Source organism: Dufourea novaeangliae, unplaced genomic scaffold, assembly GCF_001272555.1.
Source record: "Dufourea novaeangliae isolate 0120121106 unplaced genomic scaffold, ASM127255v1 scaffold89, whole genome shotgun sequence".
Classification (NCBI taxonomy): Eukaryota; Metazoa; Arthropoda; class Insecta; order Hymenoptera; family Halictidae; genus Dufourea; species Dufourea novaeangliae.
The window spans coordinates 4,094,525-4,120,597 of record NW_015373988.1 but is presented as its reverse complement, the minus strand read 5'-3'; the positions used below and the strand labels follow the sequence as shown (position 1 = coordinate 4,120,597).

General features: G+C 30.9%; 6 protein-coding genes across 8 annotated transcripts; 4 read left to right on the top strand and 2 right to left on the bottom strand.

Annotated features, from left to right (window-relative positions):
* Positions 1-438: 438 nt before the first annotated feature.
* On the bottom strand, positions 439-1,808 carry LOC107187544 (V-type proton ATPase subunit F). The gene is made up of 5 exons (XM_015575667.1): positions 1,666-1,808; positions 1,526-1,607; positions 1,278-1,363; positions 1,073-1,195; positions 439-712 (listed from the first exon to the last, which is right to left on the bottom strand). The coding sequence occupies exons 1-5, from the start codon at positions 1,717-1,719 to the stop codon at positions 683-685; spliced, it is 375 nt and encodes a 124-aa protein (XP_015431153.1). The 5' UTR covers positions 1,720-1,808; the 3' UTR covers positions 439-682.
* Positions 1,809-2,910: 1,102 nt separating this feature from the next.
* LOC107187552 lies at positions 2,911-6,356 on the top strand. Its single transcript, XM_015575677.1, has 7 exons — positions 2,911-2,992; positions 3,274-3,475; positions 3,599-3,817; positions 4,027-4,238; positions 4,320-4,654; positions 4,736-6,013; positions 6,115-6,356. The coding sequence occupies exons 2-7, from the start codon at positions 3,341-3,343 to the stop codon at positions 6,321-6,323; spliced, it is 2,388 nt and encodes a 795-aa protein (XP_015431163.1). The 5' UTR covers positions 2,911-2,992; positions 3,274-3,340; the 3' UTR covers positions 6,324-6,356.
* An 862-nt stretch (positions 6,357-7,218) lies between these two features.
* Positions 7,219-8,441, top strand: LOC107187460. Its single transcript, XM_015575565.1, has 3 exons — positions 7,219-7,230; positions 7,802-8,148; positions 8,225-8,441. Exons 1-3 carry the CDS (start codon positions 7,219-7,221, stop codon positions 8,439-8,441), a joined length of 576 nt encoding a protein of 191 aa, XP_015431051.1.
* A 1,146-nt stretch (positions 8,442-9,587) lies between these two features.
* Positions 9,588-11,896, bottom strand: LOC107187556 (ADP-ribosylation factor GTPase-activating protein 1). The gene is made up of 8 exons (XM_015575681.1): positions 11,671-11,896; positions 11,318-11,599; positions 11,006-11,217; positions 10,755-10,869; positions 10,571-10,660; positions 10,266-10,325; positions 9,989-10,161; positions 9,588-9,896 (listed from the first exon to the last, which is right to left on the bottom strand). Exons 1-8 carry the CDS (start codon positions 11,728-11,730, stop codon positions 9,680-9,682), a joined length of 1,209 nt encoding a protein of 402 aa, XP_015431167.1. The 5' UTR covers positions 11,731-11,896; the 3' UTR covers positions 9,588-9,679.
* A 747-nt stretch (positions 11,897-12,643) lies between these two features.
* On the top strand, positions 12,644-14,598 carry LOC107187527 (protein translation factor SUI1 homolog). The gene is made up of 3 exons (XM_015575646.1): positions 12,644-12,805; positions 13,038-13,195; positions 13,902-14,598. Exons 1-3 carry the CDS (start codon positions 12,778-12,780, stop codon positions 14,046-14,048), a joined length of 333 nt encoding a protein of 110 aa, XP_015431132.1. The 5' UTR covers positions 12,644-12,777; the 3' UTR covers positions 14,049-14,598.
* Positions 14,599-15,418: 820 nt separating this feature from the next.
* Positions 15,419-25,905, top strand: LOC107187501 (la-related protein CG11505). 3 transcript variants are annotated; one of them, XM_015575617.1, is made up of 11 exons: positions 15,419-15,497; positions 15,593-15,749; positions 17,143-17,509; positions 17,892-18,141; positions 18,254-18,394; positions 19,062-19,286; positions 19,682-19,824; positions 20,765-21,613; positions 24,719-24,938; positions 25,187-25,290; positions 25,392-25,905. In XM_015575617.1, the coding sequence occupies exons 2-10, from the start codon at positions 15,734-15,736 to the stop codon at positions 25,280-25,282; spliced, it is 2,307 nt and encodes a 768-aa protein (XP_015431103.1). In that variant the 5' UTR covers positions 15,419-15,497; positions 15,593-15,733; the 3' UTR covers positions 25,283-25,290; positions 25,392-25,905. The 3 variants fall into 3 exon arrangements, with proteins under 3 accessions (XP_015431103.1, XP_015431104.1, XP_015431106.1); XM_015575618.1 differs by having other exon boundaries at positions 15,425-15,740; XM_015575620.1 differs by having other exon boundaries at positions 15,425-15,749; positions 24,755-24,938.
* Positions 25,906-26,073: the final 168 nt, after the last annotated feature.

Sequence of the window (26,073 nt, the reverse complement as noted above, 5' to 3'; positions counted from 1 at the left end):
GTGTTGTGCGTGAAAAGCGTTTTTTCTAAGTTCTAAGTATTAATGTTTTCTACTCTCGACTAAGATTACTATACCAGAAAAACCATTAAATAATAAATCCTAATCGCAGAAATTATATAATTTGGTTTATACGATTTTGTTGACGCTATTAAATATACAATAGCTAAGGACAATTATTATATAAAGATGTTTTAAAATTTGTAATAAATATTTTCATGAATGACATAAATACATTCAATATATCTCCTGTGATACGAATAATATGTGTTTCATTTACACAGTTAGGTTCTAAATTTAGAGTAGTATGTTGCATTTTTTAATATAATGATATTATTGTGCAGGAAGATGTATATATTATGGTAACTTATTACATTTGTAACATACGTATTTATTTATGCAACCAAATTTTGTGTATGTTACAGCATGATTGTGTGTTCCTTAAAATTGATGTAATAACATGTATCTATACAGATTGCGATTTATACACAAATTTCATAAGGAAATTAAATAATTAGTAAGCTAATGAAATGTAGAATAAATACTGGAATGTTGGACACATGTCTATTCTTTATACGTAGACTATAATAACACAGTAACATTACATACAGGATTAACAAATACCATACAAGTCATAAATTTTTATGTTTTCTTTTTATATGACTTAACATTTTATATACACAGATTAATGTATATCTTCTGGATTAAACATTCCCTGTGAAGTAAAATTAGAAAGATTGGTTAATCAACTTATGAGCAATATACATACTTTAACATTCAATGATAATTCTGCTATAATTAATTATTAACTACTTTACGTGGTAAATATTTTATTCTAATAAAAATATTCTACTTGAAATCTAATAAACAAACTACTAGATATAAGTAATTTGATTTAATTTTTATGGTTAAAATAAAATGAGAGTGATGACTGAACTTTTATATTCATTTATCAAATCAACTTTTTTTATAAAATAGTAGATAAAATTTACCCAAGACAAAACTGCATAAAATATAAATTAATATAGATGAATATGTGTGTTATTTGTTACAGTTATAAATAATATAATCTTACCTTAGCACGTCTTAAAATAGAGTCTTTACTGGCATCATATGGATGATCTTTACTGGGAATTTCTAAGACCGATGGTATTGGTTGTGTATGACTGTCAATTACATGGCGTATCATTTCTGCAACCTCGAGTAGATAATAAAATTTTTCATTTTAAGAAAGTAAAAATCTAATTACATATATGTAAAGAAGTAGTTTGAAACTGTGCATATATTGTTATTATTTGGATAATATCAATATCATCTCGCTTAATAAAACGTTTAAATGTGTCTTCTATATCAATTACTGGTGTATCTGTAAGTAATATGTATTATTTATTATATCAAATTATTAAACCACGATTGGTTCATTCTATCTAACAGAGGATGTTCAAATACAAATGTCCAGATGACATTTAAAGATTTGATACACAATGACATCAGAGGTAAATGAATTCTTATGAAAAAAAACACATACTTTTATCAACAACCATAAAATTGGGTTGACGGTGCTTATTAATCTCGCCAACTCCACCCAGGAGAAATCCTACGCACGTATCCTAAAATGAAATCCTCGTAAATAATTTTGAAGTATAAGATAAAGTTTGTCTTCTTCACCTCATCTCCAATCACTGCAATAAGTTTACCCTTCCCTGCGGAATGAAGAGCCATCGTTACGGGAGGAATAAAGGTAATGGAAAAGATTTAACACAAAACAACTGTTTTTAATAGAACAAATCTTGACGGTGTATCAGCTGACAAGTCACACCTATAGAACTACTTAAAATTACTTGACATCACGTGCTAAACTTGTCCAATAAAGAAAAGTGGAGGGGATAATTTTAAAGTAGAGTCAACAATTTCTGAAATAGACTGATGTCTTTTTTAATTCATATACATATACATTTCTGTTACTTGAATGGTAATGGTCGAAACGATTTATATGGCGTTACCTAAATAGAGCAAAAACTTCAACTTACTAGCCATAAGGGATAAAAGAAACCGTTTGCAGTAATGAACGATTTTTGGTAAAGAAAAACTTTAAAGAATTATAGCTATATATATTCGTTTTAGATTTTTTACTGATAGACCCCGATACTTTTATATATATTTCTTATACATCTGGAGATGATTGCAACAATATATATTTTTGCATGTAAAGAACTTGTAAAAGTAGTTTTTGCACACAAGCTGATGCAAGCTGAATGGCAACGCATAAGAGTAGCGATGAGAAGAAACTCCTCTCAGGTCTCAGACTGGGATGGGACTCCCAGTGCGTCTCAGTTCGTCTGTTAATCATCGTGTAACGTTGTCGTTGAATGCACCAAGGCACCAAGCTCAAAAATATATCCAAATGTATCCCATTGTATTCCCTACTAACAATAAGTACGACATTGGTTCATTAACAGCTTAAGGACGGAGCTGCTATCGCGTAAGCGTCCAGTATTGCAGAACGTCTGACTTAGCGAGTTGCATGTCTACTTAAACTTCTGTTTTTAGGTATTTCGTCTACTACCTACTTATGTATTTAATTACAAGAACATAACTGACATAACCATGTATCCATTGTAACGAGTTATATACAAATCGTTGATAAGAATATTCACATACAACCTACGCCAACTTCAAGATGAACCTATCCAATGCGTAAACGTGCGTAACGCATAAATGCCTAGGGTTATGTTTCCAAGTACATATATCATGTGTATAGGGCATAAATAATGTGTGCATCTAATATTAATTATATACGTAAATTTGGAAACGGAAGCTTGTGTTAAACTCGATGGTTTTATACACTGTTCTATATTTTGATATGTGAATATACAATATTCAGTAATTGTAAAAGGAACTTCGAAAAACACAGCACATATACATGTTCTGCGAATACCATTATTAATTGCACTATTTCAGTTATGATGTTACGGAACTTTATAGTTGTTAAAAGGTGTTGTGTGTTTTTCTCAGTGAATACATTTATAAATATGAGTATTCATAGTACATATTGATTTTCATTGAACATAAGAAAAATGCATTTAATTAAGTTCCACTGTAAAGTTTCTGCTGTATGAATTTTAACTAGAGCAACGAATATAACCATTAGCAAATATTTGTCGATATTTTAGCACTGCATTTTAGTGTATGAAGTGACCTCAATAGTGTTTAATCATTAACCTGTTAACACTAATATATTTTCGAATATATATTTTGTTTTATTCTCTATTTCAGGGACTTCATTTTGTCAATGTATGCATTCAAGGTGTGATATCAGTTGACAAAAAATACAGTACAAAATATGTTATCCATGAATAATGATAATGGTTATAAGAAAATGGTTTCTGAAGAAATCATACAGGCACCATGTACAACAGACGAAAGCTCAACAGAGTTTATGGTTTTGCCCAAATATGAACATATAGAAGAATCATTGGTAACACAATATTGAATACTTCAACGTACATATGTCTGAAAAACTTTCTAAAGTTTTTTTGCAATTACATATTTTTAAATAAATTGTATTCATTTTTATGTTAATTGAAAATAATTTATATAGGTCGTTGGCGAAGAAATAGTTGTAGATGAAAATATGGATATAAATGAACAGATCCCAGAAGAAGCTGTGTGTAAATCTAAAGAAACATCTGAATATTTTGACGAAAGTATAAATACAACAATGCATACTGAATATGTTGATGATTCTATATCATTATCACCAAATAATATAGCCAAACAGAAATGGTTTCAAAGTGGTACCGATAAACATAATTCATTGGTAAATATTAACTAACGTTTAAAATTTCATTACAAAAAATATAGCATTGAATTAAAATAAATTTAATACATAAAGAATATTCAATACTTTTTGTTCTATGATATTGATATCTTATGTTTTGCTTCAGCTGTTATACATAGAAGAAATTAAAAGAAAGTATTTTATGTGTTGTTACATGTAATGTATCATGTATTTATATAATTCTACAGTTACTAGAACTAGAAGAAAGTGAGTCTGAAATTGATTGCAACAGAGCAGCAAGTGATGATCAATACGAGGACGAAGAAACAATAGCTACTTTTGTCACTGCTACTGGTCAGCAATTAGCGCTATATGCAGTAGAAGATTCAGAGGAAATTTTTGCTGTAGCAATGTACGATGAGTCTGGTGAACCTCCAACAAGTTTTCAGTTTCTTATGAAGTGTGTACATTACACATTTTCTTATTTACAGCTGTAAAAGAATGTCATGAACATTTAATGACGAAATTCTTGTATTTACAGAGCAGATGTCGAAAGATTAATAGGCGAAGGTGCTGTTAGAACTGTACGGAAACCAACTCAAATAAAAAAGCAGTTATTAACAACACAGCCACCAATGTTCTTCTCCAAAAATGATTTGACAAATGATATAACACTGCATAATGAAGATAAGATTGTGTCTAGTCAAAGTCAGAAGGTACGAAGGAAGGATAATGCATGGGAGGAAAATTCAACTTTGATAGAAGATTCTGATTTGAATCTAGACATGAAACAAGTTCCTAACATTATATATGCAACTGATGAGAAACAATCAGATGTAACATATTTAATGATGGACGATTGTTCTGTAAATGTTGGTATGTATTAAAATACATTTGAAAAATTATACATTCTGTTTTGTTATTTTATTTTGAAATTAAATTATTTTAATTCAATAGATAATTCTGATGATTGTGAAGAAGATTATGAAAGTGATAATGAGATTATAGAACAGTCAACTGTACAGTATATTCTCTTTGAGGGCGATCAATCTGATTCTGAATTAACATTTGACGAGATTCAGACGACCCTTCAAAATCTTAAAACTGCTGAATCAAAATCATCCAGAAAGCAACCTAATAAAAGAGTTGATAAAGACCAAAATAATTTTGGAAATATTAAAAAAATAGAGTACGATCATTCGGTACACCACAATTCTAATTGTAATCACATTTCGAATACTTTAACAGAGAGAAAGTTAAATTCCATAGACAGTCAGAAAGAATTCTTAGAAACATTTACAAATGCGACGATGGACGGAATATCAAGCAATACGAACTTAGATCTTTCAAATGGTTCTATGGAATGCGTATCGCCTGAATCAACACAGACACAATATAAAACTAAAAGATCTCGTAAGCAACAACTAATTTCTGTAAATCGTGAAGATTCGGAAATAATCATACAACCGGCGTCTGTTCTAAGCGAAGAAGACATTGCTGTTAAGAAAAGAGGGAAACGCAAAAAGTATCATCAAAGGAGCAATGAATCGAAACGAATAAAAAAGATCAAACGTAAAAAGGTCGAAGTTATTGAAATCGATGTTGACGAGGAAGAAAGTAAATCAAAAAGGGATGTCGTTGAAATAACCATAGATGATAGTAAAGATAAATATTCTAGCGACAAAGAGAATGAAATTATCATGGTACGAGATTCCGATGACGAAGTGGCGCAGTCAAATTCGAAAAAAGTTTTACTGCAATGCCAACACTGCTCGAGAAACTTCCGGCAACAAAGAGCTTTAGAAACTCATTTACGAGTTTGTTCGAAGTCGCCCTCAAATACAATTCGGTTTAACGAACAGAAAATAAAACATACGAATAGAACAACTGAGAACGCAGTTAAGAAACAGTATGCTTGTAAAATATGCCAACAGAAATTTGATGTGGTTGTAGCGTTGGCTCGTCACGTGCGATCAGACCACTACTCTCAAAGGAAGAAACGTAGATTTAGTAAATCATCGGTCGAACGGTCATCCATGGAGGCTGAAGAGAAAAAAGAACCTGTTGAATCGAAAAAACAGTTAACTATGATTAAAAAAGTTAAAAGGAAAAGAAGTCAACGACCGAATTGTACCTGGGAAGTAAAAAAATTAAGTTGCTCCGATTGCGGTCGATGGTTTCCAAGTGCTGCTTTGCTAAGAGCGCATTGTTTGCAACATGGAACAAAGAAAACTGGTAAATATTCATAAAAATGATTTTGTTTACATTTTTCTGTGGTTAAGTGTACCTTCATTAACGCCATTTGTACATATTATTTCAATTTTATAATTTTACAGAACATGTAGATGTACAGGTGCGTAGATGTCAGATATGCCAAAAGCTAATAAGATCTAGGTTGCTCTTTGTGCAACATTTGAAAAAGCATAGAAGTATGCAAAAAAGCACAAAGACCATAGCAAATATTCAAAAAAAGTTACACACTACGAGATCAGTGACGAGCAAGATAACAACATTAAGAAAACGGGGACGGCCACGAAAACTTTGATTGCCTTAAAGGTTGACACATAGAATTTCTGTAAAACGGTGATATGTGACAAATATTGTTACTATGTTATTTCCTCTAATGTGAAATATGTATAATATAATGTTTATACTTCCAATAAAAATTGGAAATATTTATATGTTTGTTGGAAAAGAGATATCCTTTACTTTAACATACATTAGTTACTCAGTTAAATGTATATACTATTTAAGTACATTATGTATGTTATGGATCCTCTAATTTTACAACATCATATACATTCATAGCTTGACTAATAATTAAAAGGCTGACTTCACTTAATTAATATTACCAAAACTTAAAATTTAAAATGAAATATAGAAGTAATTAAATCAGCAAAACCTTCAAAGTAAATTAGGTAAGTCAGCCTATTCATATAATTAAAAGATGTACATTGAATCTACTTATACAGTAATAACATGATTGATCATTGTAAATAAAACAATTGTATTAAAAAGTACAACTTATACATTTATTGTCCGATACATAGTTCTTTTACGTGTACACACATTTTCAGATCGTTACATTTTTAAAACCTAAATATATATTGAATTATACATTTTTTTATCTTTAAGAAATAATGCCAAAGAACAACTGTTACTGAAACGCTGTATGCAATGGTTGAACGACATAAAAAATATTTATAAATACATATATTTAGATTAATTTCTTTCGGATTTAGAAAAAAATGCAGCAAGGTTAAGAAATAATGAGTTCACTATAATAATCGTGTATATAACCTTCGGTTTTTTTCAAATAAAATATTTGTCTATTTCATTGAAATGTTTGGTAATGAAATTGTATAGTTTTTTATTAAATAAATACATTCTTCTGTTATATTAAGTAATATGTTTTGTTATAAATATGAAATTAAAACTTAATGGCATTTAGAGTAAAATTTACGTATTTAAATCAGCTTTTTAGTGCGCAATATTGACCAATATTGACACATATAGAACCATCTCAGTATCAGTGATGATCAGTGCCTACAGATTATATTTGTAGTCACTGAACATACATATAGAACTGTAACGACGGTCTTGTGAATTCAACACCAGAGGACATAACTGTGTCACACAGATTCTCGCAAGTACTTCACCGCAACAGATTGTTAATATTACTGAACGAAGGAAGCGGGAGTTATTTCTCACTTTGTTCCTCTTAAACACTCTTGAATACGATATTCAATAGTTGAAAAGTATTAAACTTACATATTTTATCAAAAATAAATATATCATTATACAATAATACTCTCAATCTTCAGTGTTGTGTAATTATACTTTCATTTCGCTGTTTAAAAAAAAGAAATATATATTTAGAATTTAAAACTCATCGTACATATTTTCGAATAATCTGTCTAAAAATTACGGAAGAGAATAAAATAGAATGATAGAATTTTTCTATGTTATTGAAAAGTGAACATGGATGTTAAAAAAAAGAATAGTTTACGAAAAAATAAACAGCAAGAAATTAATAAAAGTCAAGTAGAAGATAGTGAAGTATCTGAACAAGCTATAGATTGGAGTAATCAGGATAAAAGCATACTTTTAGAAGCTCTTAAAAAATATGGGTCTGAAAATATTGCAGCTATATCAAACATGTTACCACATCTATCTCCTGAAGATATTAAATTAAAAATATTTGAATATTCAAAGATGGCAAAAAGCTTATACGAAAATGAATTGTTAAACAAATGGTCAAGTTGTGGTTTATATAAACTTGGAGATAGTATTCTACCAGAAGTACTATTATTTATACACTTGTTTGAAGATCATCCACCACCTTATGAAGCAGATGGTCATGATTTCAGGTACATGGTATATTATTTATTTGGGGTACAAATTGTGCAGGCTAATGTATTAATAATGTTATTTATTTTTCTCTAGAGCAATCTATGAATTCCTTTATCGCTCATGTTTTGAGCAAACATCATATTTTGACCTTCCAAAAAAAGACATGAATCTACTTTGTTCGACTTTGATAAAAATAGAAAATAAAGTATGGCCATACTGCCAAAAAGATATTTGGGAATATCTAGGAAAAGTTTACAAGAGAAGGAATATTAAGAAAGTATACCCTGGAAAGAATACACAATCCTTATAGTATTATAGCTTTAGTTTGCATATTTGTATACATAAAAACTGTTTAGTAGTTTTTTATTGTAATAAAAGTAATTATACGTATTGTAATAAAAATTAAGCCATACTTTATAATTGTATTTTACTAATCATGTTATAAAAAGATGTTAAAGATAAGACTGTAGATTACAACGTTTTGAGTTACAGATGAAAATTGGAAATCAGTGAATATATTTTAACATTCAAATGAATTGTTGAACTCGCATAAAAATTGTAAATAAGTAGAATATCTCAGTAAAGTTTGGTCAAATTTTAGGAACACTATATATAAGTTCTTGATGCATTCATTAACATAAAAAAAAACTAGACATAATAAAAACAGTTATGAATTTTTCATAATAGAATTGACCTAAATTATTTTACAAGGCACACATTTTTATATGTGATGTATGTGTAACTAAGAAATACGTACCAACTTCAAATTGTATTAACACCTTTGTGTGTCATATGCAGGATTATTGTACATAGTATGTTTAATTTCACTCTTTTTCACAACAAATTCTCTTAGACTAGTTGGTACATTTTCATGTTTTTACTTCTCATAATCATAAACTTACAGATCCATAAAATTGACTGATAGTTCACTTATTAATAGATTCGAAATAATGATGAATGCATATTGTGTTAGTCCAGAAGGTATCAATATATGCTATTAAAATGTAATTACTCTTCTGAACAATTTTAATCAATAAATGTAATAATTACAGAAAATTCACTTCTATTCTATGGTGCATATTACAAAGTAAAGTATTTTTATATTTTTCTGTATTAACAGTGTATAATACTATACAGTATACCTACCACATTCTTAATATACAAATTATTTTAATTGTATAAAAATGAGTAATGAAGTTTAATAACAGTTTGAATGCATAATAAATGCAAAGGTAAATAAAGTAATGGAGGCAAACCCTTTCACTTTAATACACATTAACTGTAAAATTTGAATCGGTTAACAATATTTACGTATGCTTACTGAAGCATACCATACACACCTACATGTCGCTCGTAAATAAACATTTATTTTCTTGAAGAATATATCTACATACATTCTTTGTGACAAGAAGGTAGAGTGTGGAATAAAATAATTTCATTTTTATGATTGGTGTTATATTACTTTATATGAATTCAAAATCTATAAGATGGTAAAGTCATCCGTGAATCTTGAACTTCATTGAAAATTGCCTAATTTCTTAATGACAATTAATTTTTTAATATTTCCCATGCATCATCTTCCAGTTTCGAATCCCAATTTGGTGCAGTGTTATCAGTACCGAAGTTAATTAAAGCTTCTTCTTTAACCTTGTCTTTTGACTTTCTCATGGTCGATTTAGTATCGGTTACTTTGTCATTATCTTGCTTTGCGTCATTATCCCAATCCCATTCACACTTCGAAGAATTTGTGGTTGGTATATTAGTTCTAAAATTGAAAAGTAGTTTAGTGAATTTGGCTAATTTTTAAATAACTTTTTTAATTTGAATAATTTTTTAATTGTTCAATTGTTAGCTCACTTTGATAGCGATGTTTTCATTAAAGACGTTTTTTCCGTAGAATAAGATTGAACTTCACTATTATGATATGTTGTAGAAGAACTCTGGTAATTCTCTTTTGAGTTATACTGATTTTGTTCCATTGAATTTGTTCCTCCAATGTCGCCCCATCCTCTTCTTCCTAAATCTCCGACCTGTGAAATAAGTATTTAATTAAAATATCACCAATAAAGCTATCAATTTTAAGGGAAACTACAACATAGAAAAAATTTAGTCATTATATGTTTTAACTAACTACCTTGGCAGCTAAATTATTAACTTGAGCTCCAACGTCTTCCAATAATGTACCATCACGAACCTTATGAAAACAAAATAAGAAACCAAAAAATGAAAAAATAACTGAAAAATGATATTATATAATAGGTATATCTACAAAACATAAGATCACTGCTATGCAAATGTAAATAATTAAAATACAACAAATTTATGATACATGCACATACTAATTCTAACTATATACATTATGAAATAATAATTGTAGAATTTGTTCAAAATCAGTACATACATCTTACTACTGCTGTTATTAATATTTTGTTAGTATACCTTCTGTGTTGCCATTTCTCCAATTTTAATAGCATTTTCTGTAGCTTTGCTTGCTATTTTTGAGGCAGATGAAGAGAATATTGACCATCCCTAAAATTATAGATGTCAACTATAAACTATCCTTGTATTTTAATCATATGTACACACAAGTAGTTTACAAATCTATGTGTTTTCTATGCCTTACACTTGCTAAAGAGGACACGGCAGTGTCAAAAAATTCTTGTGACGTACTTTTAGGTGGTGGATCCATCTGATAACCAAACCCTCCATACTTACCACCTTGACTAGGTGGAACATTACTGTAAAACCATTCATGAGTGTATTTGTTACTGCTTTGACAAAATTGTATTGTGGTAGTAATTATAATTGCAATTAATTAAAATCTGTAAAACTGCATTAAAATTGTATATTACTTATTTATAGAACAGTACATACTCAGGACGATTAGCATTTTCATTTTGCTTCTTTGCAAAGAAAGCTTCAGTTTGGGCCTTGCAGTTGCTTGAATAAAAATTTTGATAAGAACTCGACATATCACCTTGATAAGATGAATAATCTTGTTGATTTCCACTATATGTTGTAGATTGAAAGTCTTTTGCTGTAGAGGTAGTTGGACTCCAAGTTTCCCCATGAGCTAATGTTGCAATCTAATAATTGTATTTATAATTCTTTATATAAAATTTCATTCTACATACATTCACTTGAACAAACTTCATAAAGTATATTCATAAGTGTAAGTAAATATACCTTGTCTCTGTATAATGCTGCTGCTCTTGTGTTATATTTCTGTGTTATGGACATACTGTCATCCCAATCTGATTGTGACTCAAAGAATTCACGAGCATTTTTATTCCCGCCAACTTTCATTTTTTCCAATTCTAAGTCTTTCCATTTATCCATCGAAATGGAACGAACAAATGACAAATGCACACCAAGTCCTCTATGCTTGCCTGAACATTCCAAACAAATCCAGATACCATATGTAACAGAAACCCATTGAGGATTATGTATACCACATTCAAAACACCTCTGTAAGAAGATGAGATAAGGTAAGATAAACATATGGTTAGAAAGTTAAAACAATTAAACAAATATATTACATTATTCTCATCTTTAGGTTTCAGTTCACTTAGAACTCTCCGTGTCCGCGGACTAGCCATAATCTTTGTCACCAAGAGTCAGTTCAAGTCAAGTCTTATACATATGTGTTATTTGAATTAAAGATCCACCATACTTCACTTGCTGCTTTCAGTTTCTTAATGAATGTTTCATTATTTTCGATTTTTTTATAGATAACAACGAACAACAGAAGCAATCTGGCTCGACAAGTATCAATTAATTGATATTTATTTTAAGTTTTACTTTACGTAAAATAAGAAATGTATCGTTTATATGCGACAAAATTAAATATCGTGTCACCAAATCCAGCGAGACGATCATTTCCAATCATTTCATGAAATATTTCATATCATATGGTAGAGGAAGGAGGAAGACTGTCGAGCAAGGACTAAAAATTCATGTCCATATATCTCTAAAATCTACCGCTGCAAGGCGCTGTACGTATATTTATTCGTGTTTACAAGTGAATAAAAAATAGATTTTTATTAAATAAAAAAATAAAGTGAATTAAAATTTTATTTTGAATTTTATTTTTATTTTTTAAATGCTTTTATTAATTTATGTTTGTTGTTTTCAATATGAAAAAACAATTTATTAGACACAACTGAGATACATCTTATGAGAAACGCAGCTTTATTCAAATCTGCCTAAAAATTTCTGGTCATACTTACATGAAAACTAAAGAGTTCCAATAGTATGAAACAATTTTCAGTCGATATCTTTATTTCTCCATGCTGCTATTTATATTAATATTAATCATAAGAAATTATTAAATCTTTAGGTTCAAAATTTTACAATAAACGTACTTTTGTTGTAAACTATACTCTTTGTTCAGGCCAATTAAATAATAAGACACTGATTTCATGTAAACGAAGCTTGTACAGTTAAAGTACGCATGCGCAACCCCACCCACTGTTCATGACAAATGCAACTTTTACTTCCGGTTGAGTTTGACCTCTGTACAAGGTTTTTTGGGTTTAGCAGTATTCTTGCGTGTGCTTCTGATATCCTACGTCATCCGTAATTTTTCTCGACTGCACTTGCACTTTGCAATTCTATATCTCCCCGGGATATATTTTGTTTGTCGTATGTCCATCCAGAATCTCAACACATTCGGTAAGTGTTATATTTTCTATTTTATACCGATCATATTCCAGAAGATAATTTTGTCAAAATGGCGATGGCGTCTTTTGCTGTTGCTTGCATCATAGTACGCAATCAATTAATTTTTCACGCCTATTTTCCCGTTTTCTTCTCGAATTCAACCGTTTATTTTACGAATTTTATCATTTCGCTCGAAAATTGAATAATTTGTAATGTGAAACGATTTGTTTTCTCCTTTTTTCAGACCCCTTTGCAGATGCAATCAAGGGTTCAGATGATGATGTCCAAGACGGTCTCGTGCATATAAGGATCCAGCAACGAAATGGTCGTAAGACCTTAACAACGGTGCAAGGACTCTCGTCTGAATATGACTTGAAGAAAATAGTGAGAGCATGTAAAAAGGTAACTACAAGATCGAAAATATCGCGATACGTGTTCGTTGAGTAAACCTTTTGTCAGTGACAGACTGTGCTAAAAATAGAATCGATGCAAACAACTGTCCAATGTGAAGATGCAATTTCACAAAACTTTAAGAAAATCGTATTTTACTTTATGTGGATTATACAGAAAGTTTGTTTTATATCGATTTATTTTATTCTTATTATTAATATATGAAACAGTGAGGTATTTATCATATTACAGCATATGCAAATATTACCTTACAATTTATACACATTTACCACATAATATGTAGTAAACGATTATTCATAAAATTTATTAATTATTTTGTATTTAAAATGTTTATGCTTAATCTAAGTTACAAGTAATTAAACATATTTTCATGTATGTTTTGTTCGGGCAATTTTAAACATTTTATTAATAGTAGTTAGTTGTTTTTTTTGTGTATGTATTATTTTAATTAATTGACACAATACTTAATAATGTATGTACAAGTACATAAAAATGACTTAAAATGTACTTATGATTTACATAAAATATGATAATTGTTAATAAAAAAAGAAAAATTCATAATTTAAAAAACTCGTCACTAAATTAAAGTTTTTAATATAATAACTTTCTTTACATCTGTTTCATTAATAAGTGATTAAAGCAAAGAAGTCTGTGGAAGGTTTTGATAAAAAATAGAAAATGAAATTCCTCTTTGTAGGAGTTCGCCTGCAATGGGACAGTAATCGAGCACCCGGAGTACGGGGAGGTGTTGCAGCTGCAGGGGGACCAGCGAGAAAATATATGCCAGTGGCTAACAAAGTCAGGTCTGGCGAAATCTGACCAACTAAAAGTCCATGGTTTTTAACCAGCAAACACCCATGCCACTATCTAAGAACACACCACCTTCATCAACACCTTATCATCTTAAATTATCTGTATCAGTCACTAATACTTGTTGATATTTCGTGAGATATCCTATTATATACACACATATATTTCAATAAAAAATATATAACAGTAACGATATAGGCACAATATTCTAATCAGAGATTTGTAAGCTTGTAGGAAGCATTGTTTTACAGCCTTATGTTAGATAATCCACTAAACTCGTCACACTTAAAGTAGTAGCGATAACTAACTAATAATTTGAGAAAATACATATACAAGGGATAGATACAAATAGCAACGGATGGCTCTTCTTTTTGGAATTAGGTAGTATGTATCTCGGCGCTATAGATGTATTCAGAGAGAGATCCAAAAAAATTGTTTTAGGCTACAGATTGGCTTACTGTGTGTAATGATGAATGCTTTGTTTTCTTTATACACTAAGGGTAACAGACCTGATTTTATATTCTCATTTCCAAGTTTTGTGCCTTTGATTCCGCATTGATTGTATTATTTATTGAAATGATCAACTTTTATTGTAACGAATTTTGTAGGGAGAATTGCCAGTTTTTTCCTTTTTAAAACAGTATTGACAACGTAAGATCCATTGTTTTCAATAAAATGTGGCTGTTCTAAATAAATAAATGGTAATTCACCAGTTTTGCGACTTATAATCTATTATCCCACCTTTTTAAAATAGTGATTATAATAAAAAGATATCACGTAAAAGAAGATGTTTTGTTGAATTCGATTTTAGCAAGACTTGTATATTAATAAGATTTTTATATATAAAGATACATTGTTAATGATAGTTTGTTATATTTGTTGGTCAGTATTTCTATATTGAAAAGAAACATTATATTTAATCTATGTTCACATAGAATTTACATTAACAATTTCTACATGTACAGTGTTACTAGTTTCAATGCGGTCATCTATTTTATGAAATAATGTAAAAATTATAAGATATACGTAAACGTAAAATTTCATTGATTCAATTTTCTTCGTGTGTGTGTGTATTTCTACACAAATGCACGCGTTATTTAGACATACTTTTCCATCATACGCATGTGTAAAATATGCATACATTTGGTATTCGGATTAGTTCGATATTTTTATACTTAGTCAATGATCGTCAATAATAAGTAAGGTTATCAGAATTGTTCAATGAGGTCAACTATAGCATAATGTATACTGATGTATACTATATTTCGTTTTACTATGCTTGATAAAATGAGTGATAAATTTCAGATGTTCATAGGTTTTCAAATTTAGCGGGCTTGAATCGTGACGATCTGACCGTTAGATTACGCTAGTGTCGGGCTACATACCTCCGACCCACAATGCACTGAGCTACGGCATGTGCCTTTCTGTGTCGGCCATTTTGTAGTTTCCTTGAGAAATTGTGTTGAGTTGATTCATCTTCTCGGTAAGAATTTTATAAAATTCTAAAACGGCGCGAATCACATTGATCCAAATGATGTAGAGGATTGAGGGCAGATGCTTATGGCTAACTATTCATAGCTTGAGAACGAGGAATAAGGTTGCGTTTTTTGCGCACAACCGTGTGCGCTCACGGTACTTACACCCGAAGAACGAGCCAGTAAACGAAGCTGCCGAGAACACCTATTGATAAAGGCACATGGAATCCGGGATTGTTTCGGGATGAATGGTGATTTCGGTAACGATATACGATACCCATAAGTGTACTGTCCAAGTGGTTGTCACCATATCTGCGTGCGTGAACGTGTTGGCCCGGCCAACGTCTCGCTCTATATTTGGCTAATCGCATCCAACATATTGCATATCTTGCCTTTTCAAAATTTTTACTTTTCATGCTGTAACCTTTCCCAAAGAACTATATCAGAAGGATACAATGTGACGTTTAAGTGTGAATGCTTGACGATTGCACATTGATTCTGAACGAGAGCAAATCTGAGCATGTGGCACGGTTTGTACGATCAACATTCAGTTTTGACTTTAATTAAAGAGTCAGTGGAACATCACATTTTTCATGATGATTCCGAGACTTTTCTTGTCTATTACTTATTCTACGTTTAGATTTGAAAGAGAATTATTGGAAAAACTGTCGTGCATCAAAGTCGTGAAAAATTTCGGACCATTTGATTTTCACGTTTAGTATTGTTCCTTCATAGTTAATTGAGATATAATGTAAGTAAATTTGTATAATTTGAATATGCGTACATATATGCATTTGAGCACGCACACACGCCCGTTTGCCCCTGTGCGCACACGTATGTATATCTACTCAGAGCACACACACACACACACACCATCATGCATACGTATTAATGCTATTGAACATGAGTGCGCGCGCGCGCATCATACGTACGACCACGTACACACATGCCAATTACGTATTGTACAAACGTGCTTGTGTATATGTGTACTCAAGTATATATATAGGTACTACAAATGTATTACATCAGACTGGTATGCTACATTACATACTATTAATCATAATTTCAGAAAGTACCTTTACAACAAAACATTGTGCATTAAATTTTGAATCTTTTTATCATTTATAATGAGGTGATTTATGAAAATCTCTGTAGAAATCTTACATCCAAAAAAATCATGTTTTGCTCATTATACATACATATGTAATAATGTAAACAAATATTTTTACTACTTAATGGGTGGATGAAAAAGGGCAAGAGGTCATTTTCCAAAGTTACCAATGTGTTTCAGTATTTGTTAAACATCTGTGTAATTCATTAAAGAATAAGATTACATCAGGAATCACAAAGTATACATTTAATATCATTAATAGTACTACGGACAGTTACTTAATGTTACCTAATGTGATCCATAGTTTAATTAGTTTTTGCATATATGTATTATCAGAGATGTAGTTTTCTTGATACATTATATTAAGATATTGTTTAGAACTAAATCTTCTTTAAGCATATTTTACATTAATAATTTATTAAATTATGTGTTACATTTTGTAACATGTAAGTATGATACGTAGAGGATTATTAGTTGTTTTTATGAGGTGTACTGTTATTGTGCATTCCAATGTTATTCAAAATGCTTTTCATTTTTCATAGGGTACGTGTACATGAATGGGGACATTGGGAAGCTCCAACCAGGGGCGGTTTATCCAGCCACCCCTGAACCCTTTGGTTCAGTTGGGGGTGCAATTGGAAATACTGCAACCAATTTGGAATATAACGTCATGAACGGTGCTCCAAGTGGAAATGAATTAATATTGGAGGCAGGTGTGGGTAACCTAGATCCTTCGCCGCAGCATACCATAGGCATAGGAGGTGCTGCAGGTTATGGTCCAGTGGATGTTGCTACTTTAGGTGATGTGCCAAATCCACCTGCTCCAATGGCTGATTTATCTTCTCCTGGTATACCTTTGGAACAATTAAAACAAATGCTCTCTTCACAACTTGAATATTATTTCTCCAGGTAATCGAATGTTCATATTATATAGTATAGTATTAAGAATACATTATTAAAGAATTATTTGCAAAATACATCAGAATGGAAAAAGATAAATCTATCGCATCTGCAATTTTATAAGAAGTTTCAGGAAGAATATTATTTTTGAATTATTTTCTTCTTTTAGTAGTTTATACTTTTATTAGATAATTAAATTTCATTTTTTATTATAGTTTATTATGATTATTATTAATATTAAAAGTCATAATTTTTTAGGGTTTCCTTATTATGTAATACTTTGTGTATTTTGTTTTTTGTCATATAGATATTAAGCTGTGTACGACATACTTTGAACAAAAATTAGAAGTTCTTAAAATATTATTTGTATTAAACTGTATTATTTTTTTAGAGAAAATTTAGCTAATGATACATATCTATTATCACAAATGGATAATGATCAATATGTACCAATATGGACAGTAGCAAATTTTAACCAAGTGAAGAAATTAACAAAGGATATAAAACTCATAACAGAGGTTTTAAGGGAGTCTCCTAACGTACAAGTTGATGAAGAAGGACAAAAAGTAAGACCTAATCATAAGCGATGTATTGTAATATTGCGTGAAATACCGGATAGCACTCCATTGGAAGATGTGAAGGTGAGAGATAGTAATTAATAGGTTACAGTTATAATAATTTATCTTCAGTTCACTTATTTTCTTTTTTCTTCTTTTCTTTTATACATTAATACGATATTGTTTTCATTTACAGAACTTGTTCTCTGGAGAAGGGTGTCCGAGGTTTATCTCGTGTGAATTTGCCCATAATAGTTCTTGGTATGTAACATTTGAATCCGATGAAGATGCTCAGAAGGCCTATAGGTTTTTACGTGAAGAAGTTCGGGAGTTTCAGGTAAGATGCTGTTATTAATAATTTTGCTTCATTTTCTGATTAGTTTATTAAAAATTGATACTTTATATGAGAAGTAATATACATTACAAAAGTTGCATTGCAATAAAATATGTGTATGTGTGTATGATTTCTTAATGAAGAAAAATTTGCTGCATCCAGACACGTTTTAATGTATCCAATTATTGAAAGAATTAAAAACTACTTACTACAGATCTATACAGTAGAATCACAATTTTATTTTAATGTATATAAAAAAATCGTAAAATTATTCTCCCGTTACACTCATAATTTTTTATTGCTGTTTCATCATATATAATTATTAATTGGAGTAGAGTAATTAACTCATATAGCATGAGTAAAATACAGTATAAACAGGGCTCGACAAATCGTTCTCGCCAGACTAGAACGGCACTCGTCCGTTTTAAAAATAAATTTGTAATAACAAATACCATACCTTACTCATACATTGTCGAAATATAGATATAAGATTTTAAGAATCGCACTCAGAAACGCTGTAGTTTTTAGTCACCAGGTGAAAAAAATATAGTCGCCACTAGTGACCGGGCGACCGGATTTGTCGAGCGCTGATTATAAATATAGTAAGTTGTATTCGACATTTTTTCCTTCTATAATACTCAACATTAATACGTTATTATTTACAATTCAGGGAAAGCCAATAATGGCAAGGATCAAAGCTAAACCAATGAATAGGCTACCAATACCAGCTGTTGCTGGAGTTGGTGGTATAAAAAATGGTTATAGAACTCCGCCACCTCCACCAGTTTATGATCCAAGTAGCTATACAGCTGGTCAGCAACGCTTCCTTTACACAAATGGCACTACTATGCCACAAACCACTATGCCGCCATATGCCAATCAAGTTCATGTATATGTAAGTAAAGAACATAACTTTTATGTTTTCACTTTTACAGAATATAATTTTGTTATATTACTCCCTGCAAGTTTTAGATGCATTTGTTATTTGTAAAGAATAATTCATCTATTTGTCCAATATATTCCTTTGAATGCTGACAAGTAGAGATCGTAATTGAAACATGTTTTTTTTTTAAATTAAAGTAAACTCAAATTATGAAAAATTACATAAAATATATTTTCATCTTTATATTTATTAATGCAAAGGGATAATTTAACAACGACAATAAATAAAAAATTGCAAACTTCCCTTGTAAATCAGTTTTATTTAATTACACTAAAAGATGCAATAATATAAAAGTTTTTACTTTTATTTATTATATACGATGAAAGAAAATAATATCCTTTTTATAGCATCAACCGTTTTATCATGCTGGAATTATGCCTTGGGGACCGGCAAGTCCTGCTTATTTCGACATGTCAGTTTTTACAATGAACGGTATTACACCGCATAATGCGTTTAAACCACACAATACAAGATACAATCCCCGTCACAGGTATATAATTAATACTAATAATTATTTTCAATGATACACAAATATGTATCTCTGTTATTATTGAAACAACATAGTATTTCCTCTGATATTACATTATTTGAAAAGGATTGATACATTTATACATGTATGTTTCTTTAGTAAAAGATACAGTCCTAGTATATTCAGTATGCGATATTTCAGCCTTCCTTAGACTATGTCTTATAAAAATAATTACAGTTTTAAGTAGCACAGACAATAGTTTTTTTGTACAGTAGTTCAGCAACATAGTCTATATTACATGCAATTGTAATATAGCTTGTTAGTATACTGCATCATTGACTTTGTTGCATACTTGATTCTTTAATATAAATTTTTCATATTTATAGCTTGCCCCGCGTAAGTGTCGCCACAAAATTTCAGGGCTTTCCTTGAACGTTATAAAACATTGTGTTAGACAACAGTTGAACTATATGTAAATGTGCATAAATTCCATAAGTCAGTTTATTTGCATTTTTTAAACTATAGCAAATTTAAAATATTTTTTTATTAGAACGAATCGTGATAAATTTAACAACTATACATATGTTGCAAAAAAATATACAATGTATAAAAAGGCAACAGAAATTGTGCAACATCGTGATACCTTCGTATACTACGGCGCGGTAACATATGTGTAGTGTTAGATTTGTCATGACTCGTTCTAATAAAAAACATTTGAAAAATACTATAGTGTCTTTTCGAAAACAAAAAATAATATCTGTATCTCTGAAAAGAATACAGATAAAGAAACTCCGACTTAATGGAAGTCATGCGCACTTAAACGTAGTTCAACTTTCATTTAACACAAGTTGTTTGTAATGTTCAAGAGAGGTAATAACATTCCGCAGCAATACTTACGTGGGACCCTGTATGTATATCATATATGTATATATTTATGTTTGTACGCGTATATGTGATACAGAAATAAACAAAGAAATGGGTCTGAAAGACCAGCATTGATGGACGGTGGAGGCAACATGGTGCCCCATATGGGTCGGACCTCGCATCTGCCTATAAGCGGAGCACCTATATCCTTAGGAGCAACAGTTCCAACCTTTACTTCGAGCTTGCCTACAGTGAAGCCAACCTCTTCTTCCTACCAGACCGGCACAAAGTTCCATTCCTCGCATACCACTATAGTGACCGGAGAGGCTCAATATAATAACAACCACTCGAAGGGTTCACAGGAAAATGACGCTCAAACGTTGGACTCTGGAGTTCAATTTCCCCGTCATCGTATGCACCGTAGGACCAAAGACCAAGAAACGTTATCGAAGGCTAACAGTAGCCCGTTACCATCGGTCAGAGAACCTACGACCCCGGCCAGTAATAATAACACACAATGCAACCGAGGGGTACAATTCGATTTGGAAGCTTCTGCTTTTCCTCCTCTTCCTGGCCTAGACGCTGATCTTGCAAAATCCCATAATGCTTCAGTAGAAACTGTTGGTACCGATTGTACGCAATCGCAGAACAGGCTTTCAGATGTAGTTAAAGGTACTGCAAAATTGAAAAGCGTCAAAGAGAAAGAACCTGCAGGAACTTCGCAACAATACCAACAACCGACAAGTAACAGCAGTAGGTCCGCGAGTCCAGGGTCAAGTGCTGGTGGTCATACTGGTTCGCTAGAAGCTCCAACTGGTTCTGGCAGTGCATCGACTACTCCCGTTACATCTACAAATACCAGCTCTAATGCTTCTGCTAGCAACAATGACTCCACAGACATCGCTCTCAGCACCATCACTCTCACTCCCCCGTCATCTCCTGATAAGTGAGTGTGCTTTCTTCTTATACGCGCGCGCGCGATCGCGATCGCGCAACATACAGACACACATACACAAATACAATGCAACGCATAGACACAACACTCACACATAACGTAAAAAAACATGTATATGCAGAGTGCGGTGGAAAAAATGGTACAAGCGGGTAGGAGGTGATTCCATATGCAAGAATATATGAAAAGTGTTCATTAAAATCTTTTTATTCTTCGAGGCTTCGTTTCCGTGATAATTGAATTTGAAAATGTGCGGATGTGCGTGCCATTGAATAGGACTTGATTAAAATGCCCGTTCGTTGCATTCCATTTCTATTTATTGTCAACACGAATATAAGAGTTTTAGATAAATTTTCAAAACCGGTTTTTTCTTTTTAGAAAACCAAGTCTTTGATGAAACGAATTTTATTCTATACTGTTGATTTATTTTTGCACAAGGAATCACCTCCTTGCCAGTGTACCATCCTTTCGGCCGCACTATGTATGTATTTACACACCATATATGTATATATTTGAAAATGTACATATATGTCCCTGTGTACGTACATGTGTGTAATAGATGATACGTTTTATTCTTACTGTAAAAGCAAATAGTTGTTTAATTACCATTTTTAAAGTATTGCTTATTATAAATTATTGTTAAACCACTTTAATTGCTTTTAATGATATATTGCATATACTATGTATATATGTATAGATATACACACAGAGGATATATTTACATGGACATAAATACACGCACACATACACAAACATCAGAATGACATGTACAGGAAGTCGTGTAGAACCTGAAAAAGAATGCTAAGCTATGTTTGATAGTGTTGGCTGCATTATATGCGTGCTATGCTCTGTATGGTGGATGTGTATTAGTGAAAGTTATATAGTCCACCTAGATTTTCATATCATCTATAAGAAGGAAAGGGAAAGATATTATAACTATGTATTATGTTCTTTTAGTATGGTATTATAGTATTGTTGATGTTCATGCTTATTTACTAATTCGCAAATGGCACGAAAAAAGATTTTGACGAAATAACAAGAATAATCTTTCTAATTAATCTTTCCAAAATCACGACTTTAAGTTCTACCTATAAAAAGTAGATGATACATCATTTTTTAATTTGCTGATTACTTAAAGTATGTCTCAATACAGAATACCAAACGTATATCGGAATTATCCATTTCAACTTTTTTTTTCTGTCGCTTTTGCTACAAGCAATCGCATTTTAATTCATTCAAAGATTACGTACATTACGTGAAAATTTCCGAGTGTCCTATTGTTATACTTTCCCTTTCTTGTCTATATTATACTCATATATAGTGCAGTAAGAAGTAGGTGTAACTTTCCTAAATCTACCAATTATTTTATTATCCATGGTGGTTAATTTTATAGGCGTGCTCAGTTGTTCTAATTTGCCATTTATTTCTATTCATTGATATATGTCTTCTTTCCCATCGAGTGACAAATTATCTAATTATATATTGTTTGGAATGCCTCGCTAATACAGTTCTTTCGTTAAAGAACAGATTCTTTAAATAAGAGCTGGTGCTCCACTCGATGAAAGAGCAAAGTTTAACTTTAAAGCGTAAAATGCTCAAAATCGAGGTATCCATTTGATACTAAGTAGAAGCTTTACCATTGTTTCATGGTGATTAAACGAAAATATGACACAGTGTTGCAATGCGTATGTATGCAAGAATGTATGCAGTACTCCGTAGTAGCACAATTTATAATACTTCTTGCCTGTATTACTGCGGCAGATGAACAATACATATGGACTAATCTATTATTCAGGGTTCTTTAATATATGATTTTATTATTATTTTATTATTATTATTATTTCGTCACTGTCATTAGTATCATTACCATCATCGCCATCGACATCATCGCTATGATTACTAAAACTACTACCATTATTATTGCTACTAATACTATTACTAATACAGTTATTATCACTACCATTTTTTGAATTATAGTCATTGTTAAAACTATAATTATTATTCATATCATTAATAATTAAAAATTGGCATTGTTGTTGGTACCATTATTACTGGTTTCTCGTCATTCTCGTCATTGTCATCTCATCTATACTTCTTTTGATAACTATCATTCATTGTTAATATGATAATCTTTACTGTTACATTAACAGTCATTACTATTATCATTGCCATCAGTTATTATCGCTGGTACTGCTGTTATTATTATTGCAATTAATGATGTTAATATTTCTACTGTCATTATTTCTACTGCTACTAATATCATTCATCCACACTGTTATTATCATCAATTATCATCATCATCTTTACCGTCATTTATCATCATTGCTACTACTGTTGCTGCTACTAATATTACTATTGTTGTTATTACAAATTTTGTTGTTGCTATGCTACTGCTTCTATTACTATTGCTACTGTTACTGATATGCATACTAATACTTTATTTATTATTATTATTATCATTATTATTATTATTATTATTATTATTATTATTATCATTCTTGTGATCTTTGCCATCACAGTAGTCATAAAATCTATCATCATTATCATCACCACTATATCATCATCATCATCATCATTATTGTCACTATCATGATTACTATTGCTATACTATTACTATTACTACTACTATTACTACTCCTACTACTACGACTACTACTACTACTACCACTACTACTACTACTACTATTATTACCTATTATTATACTATTACGTTATGTTATATTATACTATATTATATTACAATTATTAATTGTTCATTTTCAAGTTATTCTTAAAGGCATTTCAATTAAATTCTTAATTTTTAATATAAAATTAAGTTGTAATTTTTGGCACATGAGTATAATAAAAAGCATGGTTCATTATTTAATGGATGACTATAGATTCATTGTCAGTGAAAGTAAATAAATGATGTGTATACTGGTTTGTTAAATAAGTGTTGCAATCTTGCAAGACCCGTTCCCTTTGACTATGTAGTGTTTTTGAATGGAAATGTACACAATAGTGACTGTCTTTATATTTGTGCATGATATTTTAAGGTGCACAGTCGTAATTTATTTCATATGTATTGAATATATGTCTATTATACTTATGCACGTTCAGGTTTAGTCCTTTATTATTGAAATGCACCGCTGACAGATCTGTAAAGACTGACGATACGAACATGGTAAATGGAGTGGATGAGGCTGTTTCGAATGCACACGCAGGGGAAGACTCAGAACAACTGACTAGGTGCCTACTGCCTGTAACGTCCCTATGTAATATCCCTATTGTCTCACAAAATTCCCAATCGCAAGTGGGAGTGACTTCTACCTTTCCTCTCGTAAGTATATATATATATATATATTTTTTTTTTGTTTGTTATCGTAATACATTCTTTAGAAAAATTAACAGCATATATTATTTTACCGATATTTCCGTTTTAACTGTTCCTCCTTCAAAAGAATACAAAAAAAGTAACCGAAATAAAAATGAAATCTTTAAATCATAGTCTAGTTCACAGTTCCAATCTTCCCAAGCATTGTATACCAATGTCATCTTATTACTTTATCAATTTTTTTTCTGCATCAGGATCTTACGAGGCCAAGCTATGCCCAAGTAGCACAACACAGTCGTGAACTACCTTGTACAAAACATAAGACGGATGAAAGAGATGGAAATGTGTAAATCGATATGTAAGTAACCGTATTTGCCAGTGATTTGCATTATTTAAAAGAAAAGTAATGTAACCGATATACATAAAGTTAAAAATGTAGTGAAATAAGCGCCTTTACAGATACTACCGCAATGAATTTCAATATTTAGCTGTTATTCTTCATCTGGATTGTATGGATTACATACCACAGCTTTTATCCTACGCTGGATATAGTGGGTATGAAGAAAACTTTTTACATTGTACAGTGACTTCGCCTACAATGAATGTGGTATCGATTAACTATGAATCATAAAAAGATTATTCGAAGAAACTCTAATTCGCCGCATATATTTTAAAAATACGTTTGCTGGCAGGATAATACATTGTGTAGAAGAGTATTGTTATTGCTTTGGTTCTGTGATTTTGGAGGTACATATTTGTTAGCTTGTAAAAATGTTAAACTAAGGTATTAATCTTTTAATTCCTTTCTCCTCTCCCTTTTCATAGCACAGGGCCGTAACTGGGAAATGTTTATCTTTGTGCCAAAAAAACCTTGCTATGCGCGTAAAGCTTAATGAATGTTCAGAGTGCAACGAAACTTATTCTCAAACAGGATTCTATTTAAAAAAAATAAAGAAAAAAAGAATGTAATTTCCAAAGCAGATAAACGATAAGGATACTTATTCTGAAAAAAGAAAACAATTTCTGTTTTTTAATAATTTTCCATGTTTCATTTGAACTATTTATAGGCAAGTTTGCATACTTTCCAGAATATTAATGACAATTATGAGTAATGTAAAATATACCGGTAATTAATGTACAA

Coding starts and splice junctions, on each gene's coding strand:
- LOC107187556 (XM_015575681.1), bottom strand. CDS start 11,730: ATGGCTAGTCCGCGGACACGGAGAGTTCTAAGTGAACTGAAACCTAAA. Junction 11,600..11,670: donor AACCTAAAGATGAGAATAAT/GTAATATATTTG, acceptor ATCTTCTTACAG/AGGTGTTTTGAATGTGGTAT. Junction 9,897..9,988: donor ATGAAAACATCGCTATCAAA/GTGAGCTAACAA, acceptor TTTCAATTTTAG/AACTAATATACCAACCACAA.
- LOC107187544 (XM_015575667.1), bottom strand. CDS start 1,719: ATGGCTCTTCATTCCGCAGGGAAGGGTAAACTTATTGCAGTGATTGGA. Junction 1,608..1,665: donor TTGCAGTGATTGGAGATGAG/GTGAAGAAGACA, acceptor ATTTCATTTTAG/GATACGTGCGTAGGATTTCT. Junction 1,364..1,525: donor TTTTATGGTTGTTGATAAAA/GTATGTGTTTTT, acceptor TATTACTTACAG/ATACACCAGTAATTGATATA.
- LOC107187552 (XM_015575677.1), top strand. CDS start 3,341: ATGTTATCCATGAATAATGATAATGGTTATAAGAAAATGGTTTCTGAA. Junction 4,655..4,735: donor CGATTGTTCTGTAAATGTTG/GTATGTATTAAA, acceptor TTAATTCAATAG/ATAATTCTGATGATTGTGAA. Junction 6,014..6,114: donor ACATGGAACAAAGAAAACTG/GTAAATATTCAT, acceptor ATAATTTTACAG/AACATGTAGATGTACAGGTG.
- LOC107187501 (XM_015575617.1), top strand. Junction 19,825..20,764: donor AGATACAATCCCCGTCACAG/GTATATAATTAA, acceptor TATGTGATACAG/AAATAAACAAAGAAATGGGT. Junction 24,939..25,186: donor TGACTTCTACCTTTCCTCTC/GTAAGTATATAT, acceptor TTTCTGCATCAG/GATCTTACGAGGCCAAGCTA.
- LOC107187527 (XM_015575646.1), top strand. CDS start 12,778: ATGTCCATCCAGAATCTCAACACATTCG. Junction 12,806..13,037: donor CCAGAATCTCAACACATTCG/GTAAGTGTTATA, acceptor TCCTTTTTTCAG/ACCCCTTTGCAGATGCAATC. Junction 13,196..13,901: donor TAGTGAGAGCATGTAAAAAG/GTAACTACAAGA, acceptor TCCTCTTTGTAG/GAGTTCGCCTGCAATGGGAC.
- LOC107187460 (XM_015575565.1), top strand. Junction 8,149..8,224: donor GCAGATGGTCATGATTTCAG/GTACATGGTATA, acceptor ATTTTTCTCTAG/AGCAATCTATGAATTCCTTT.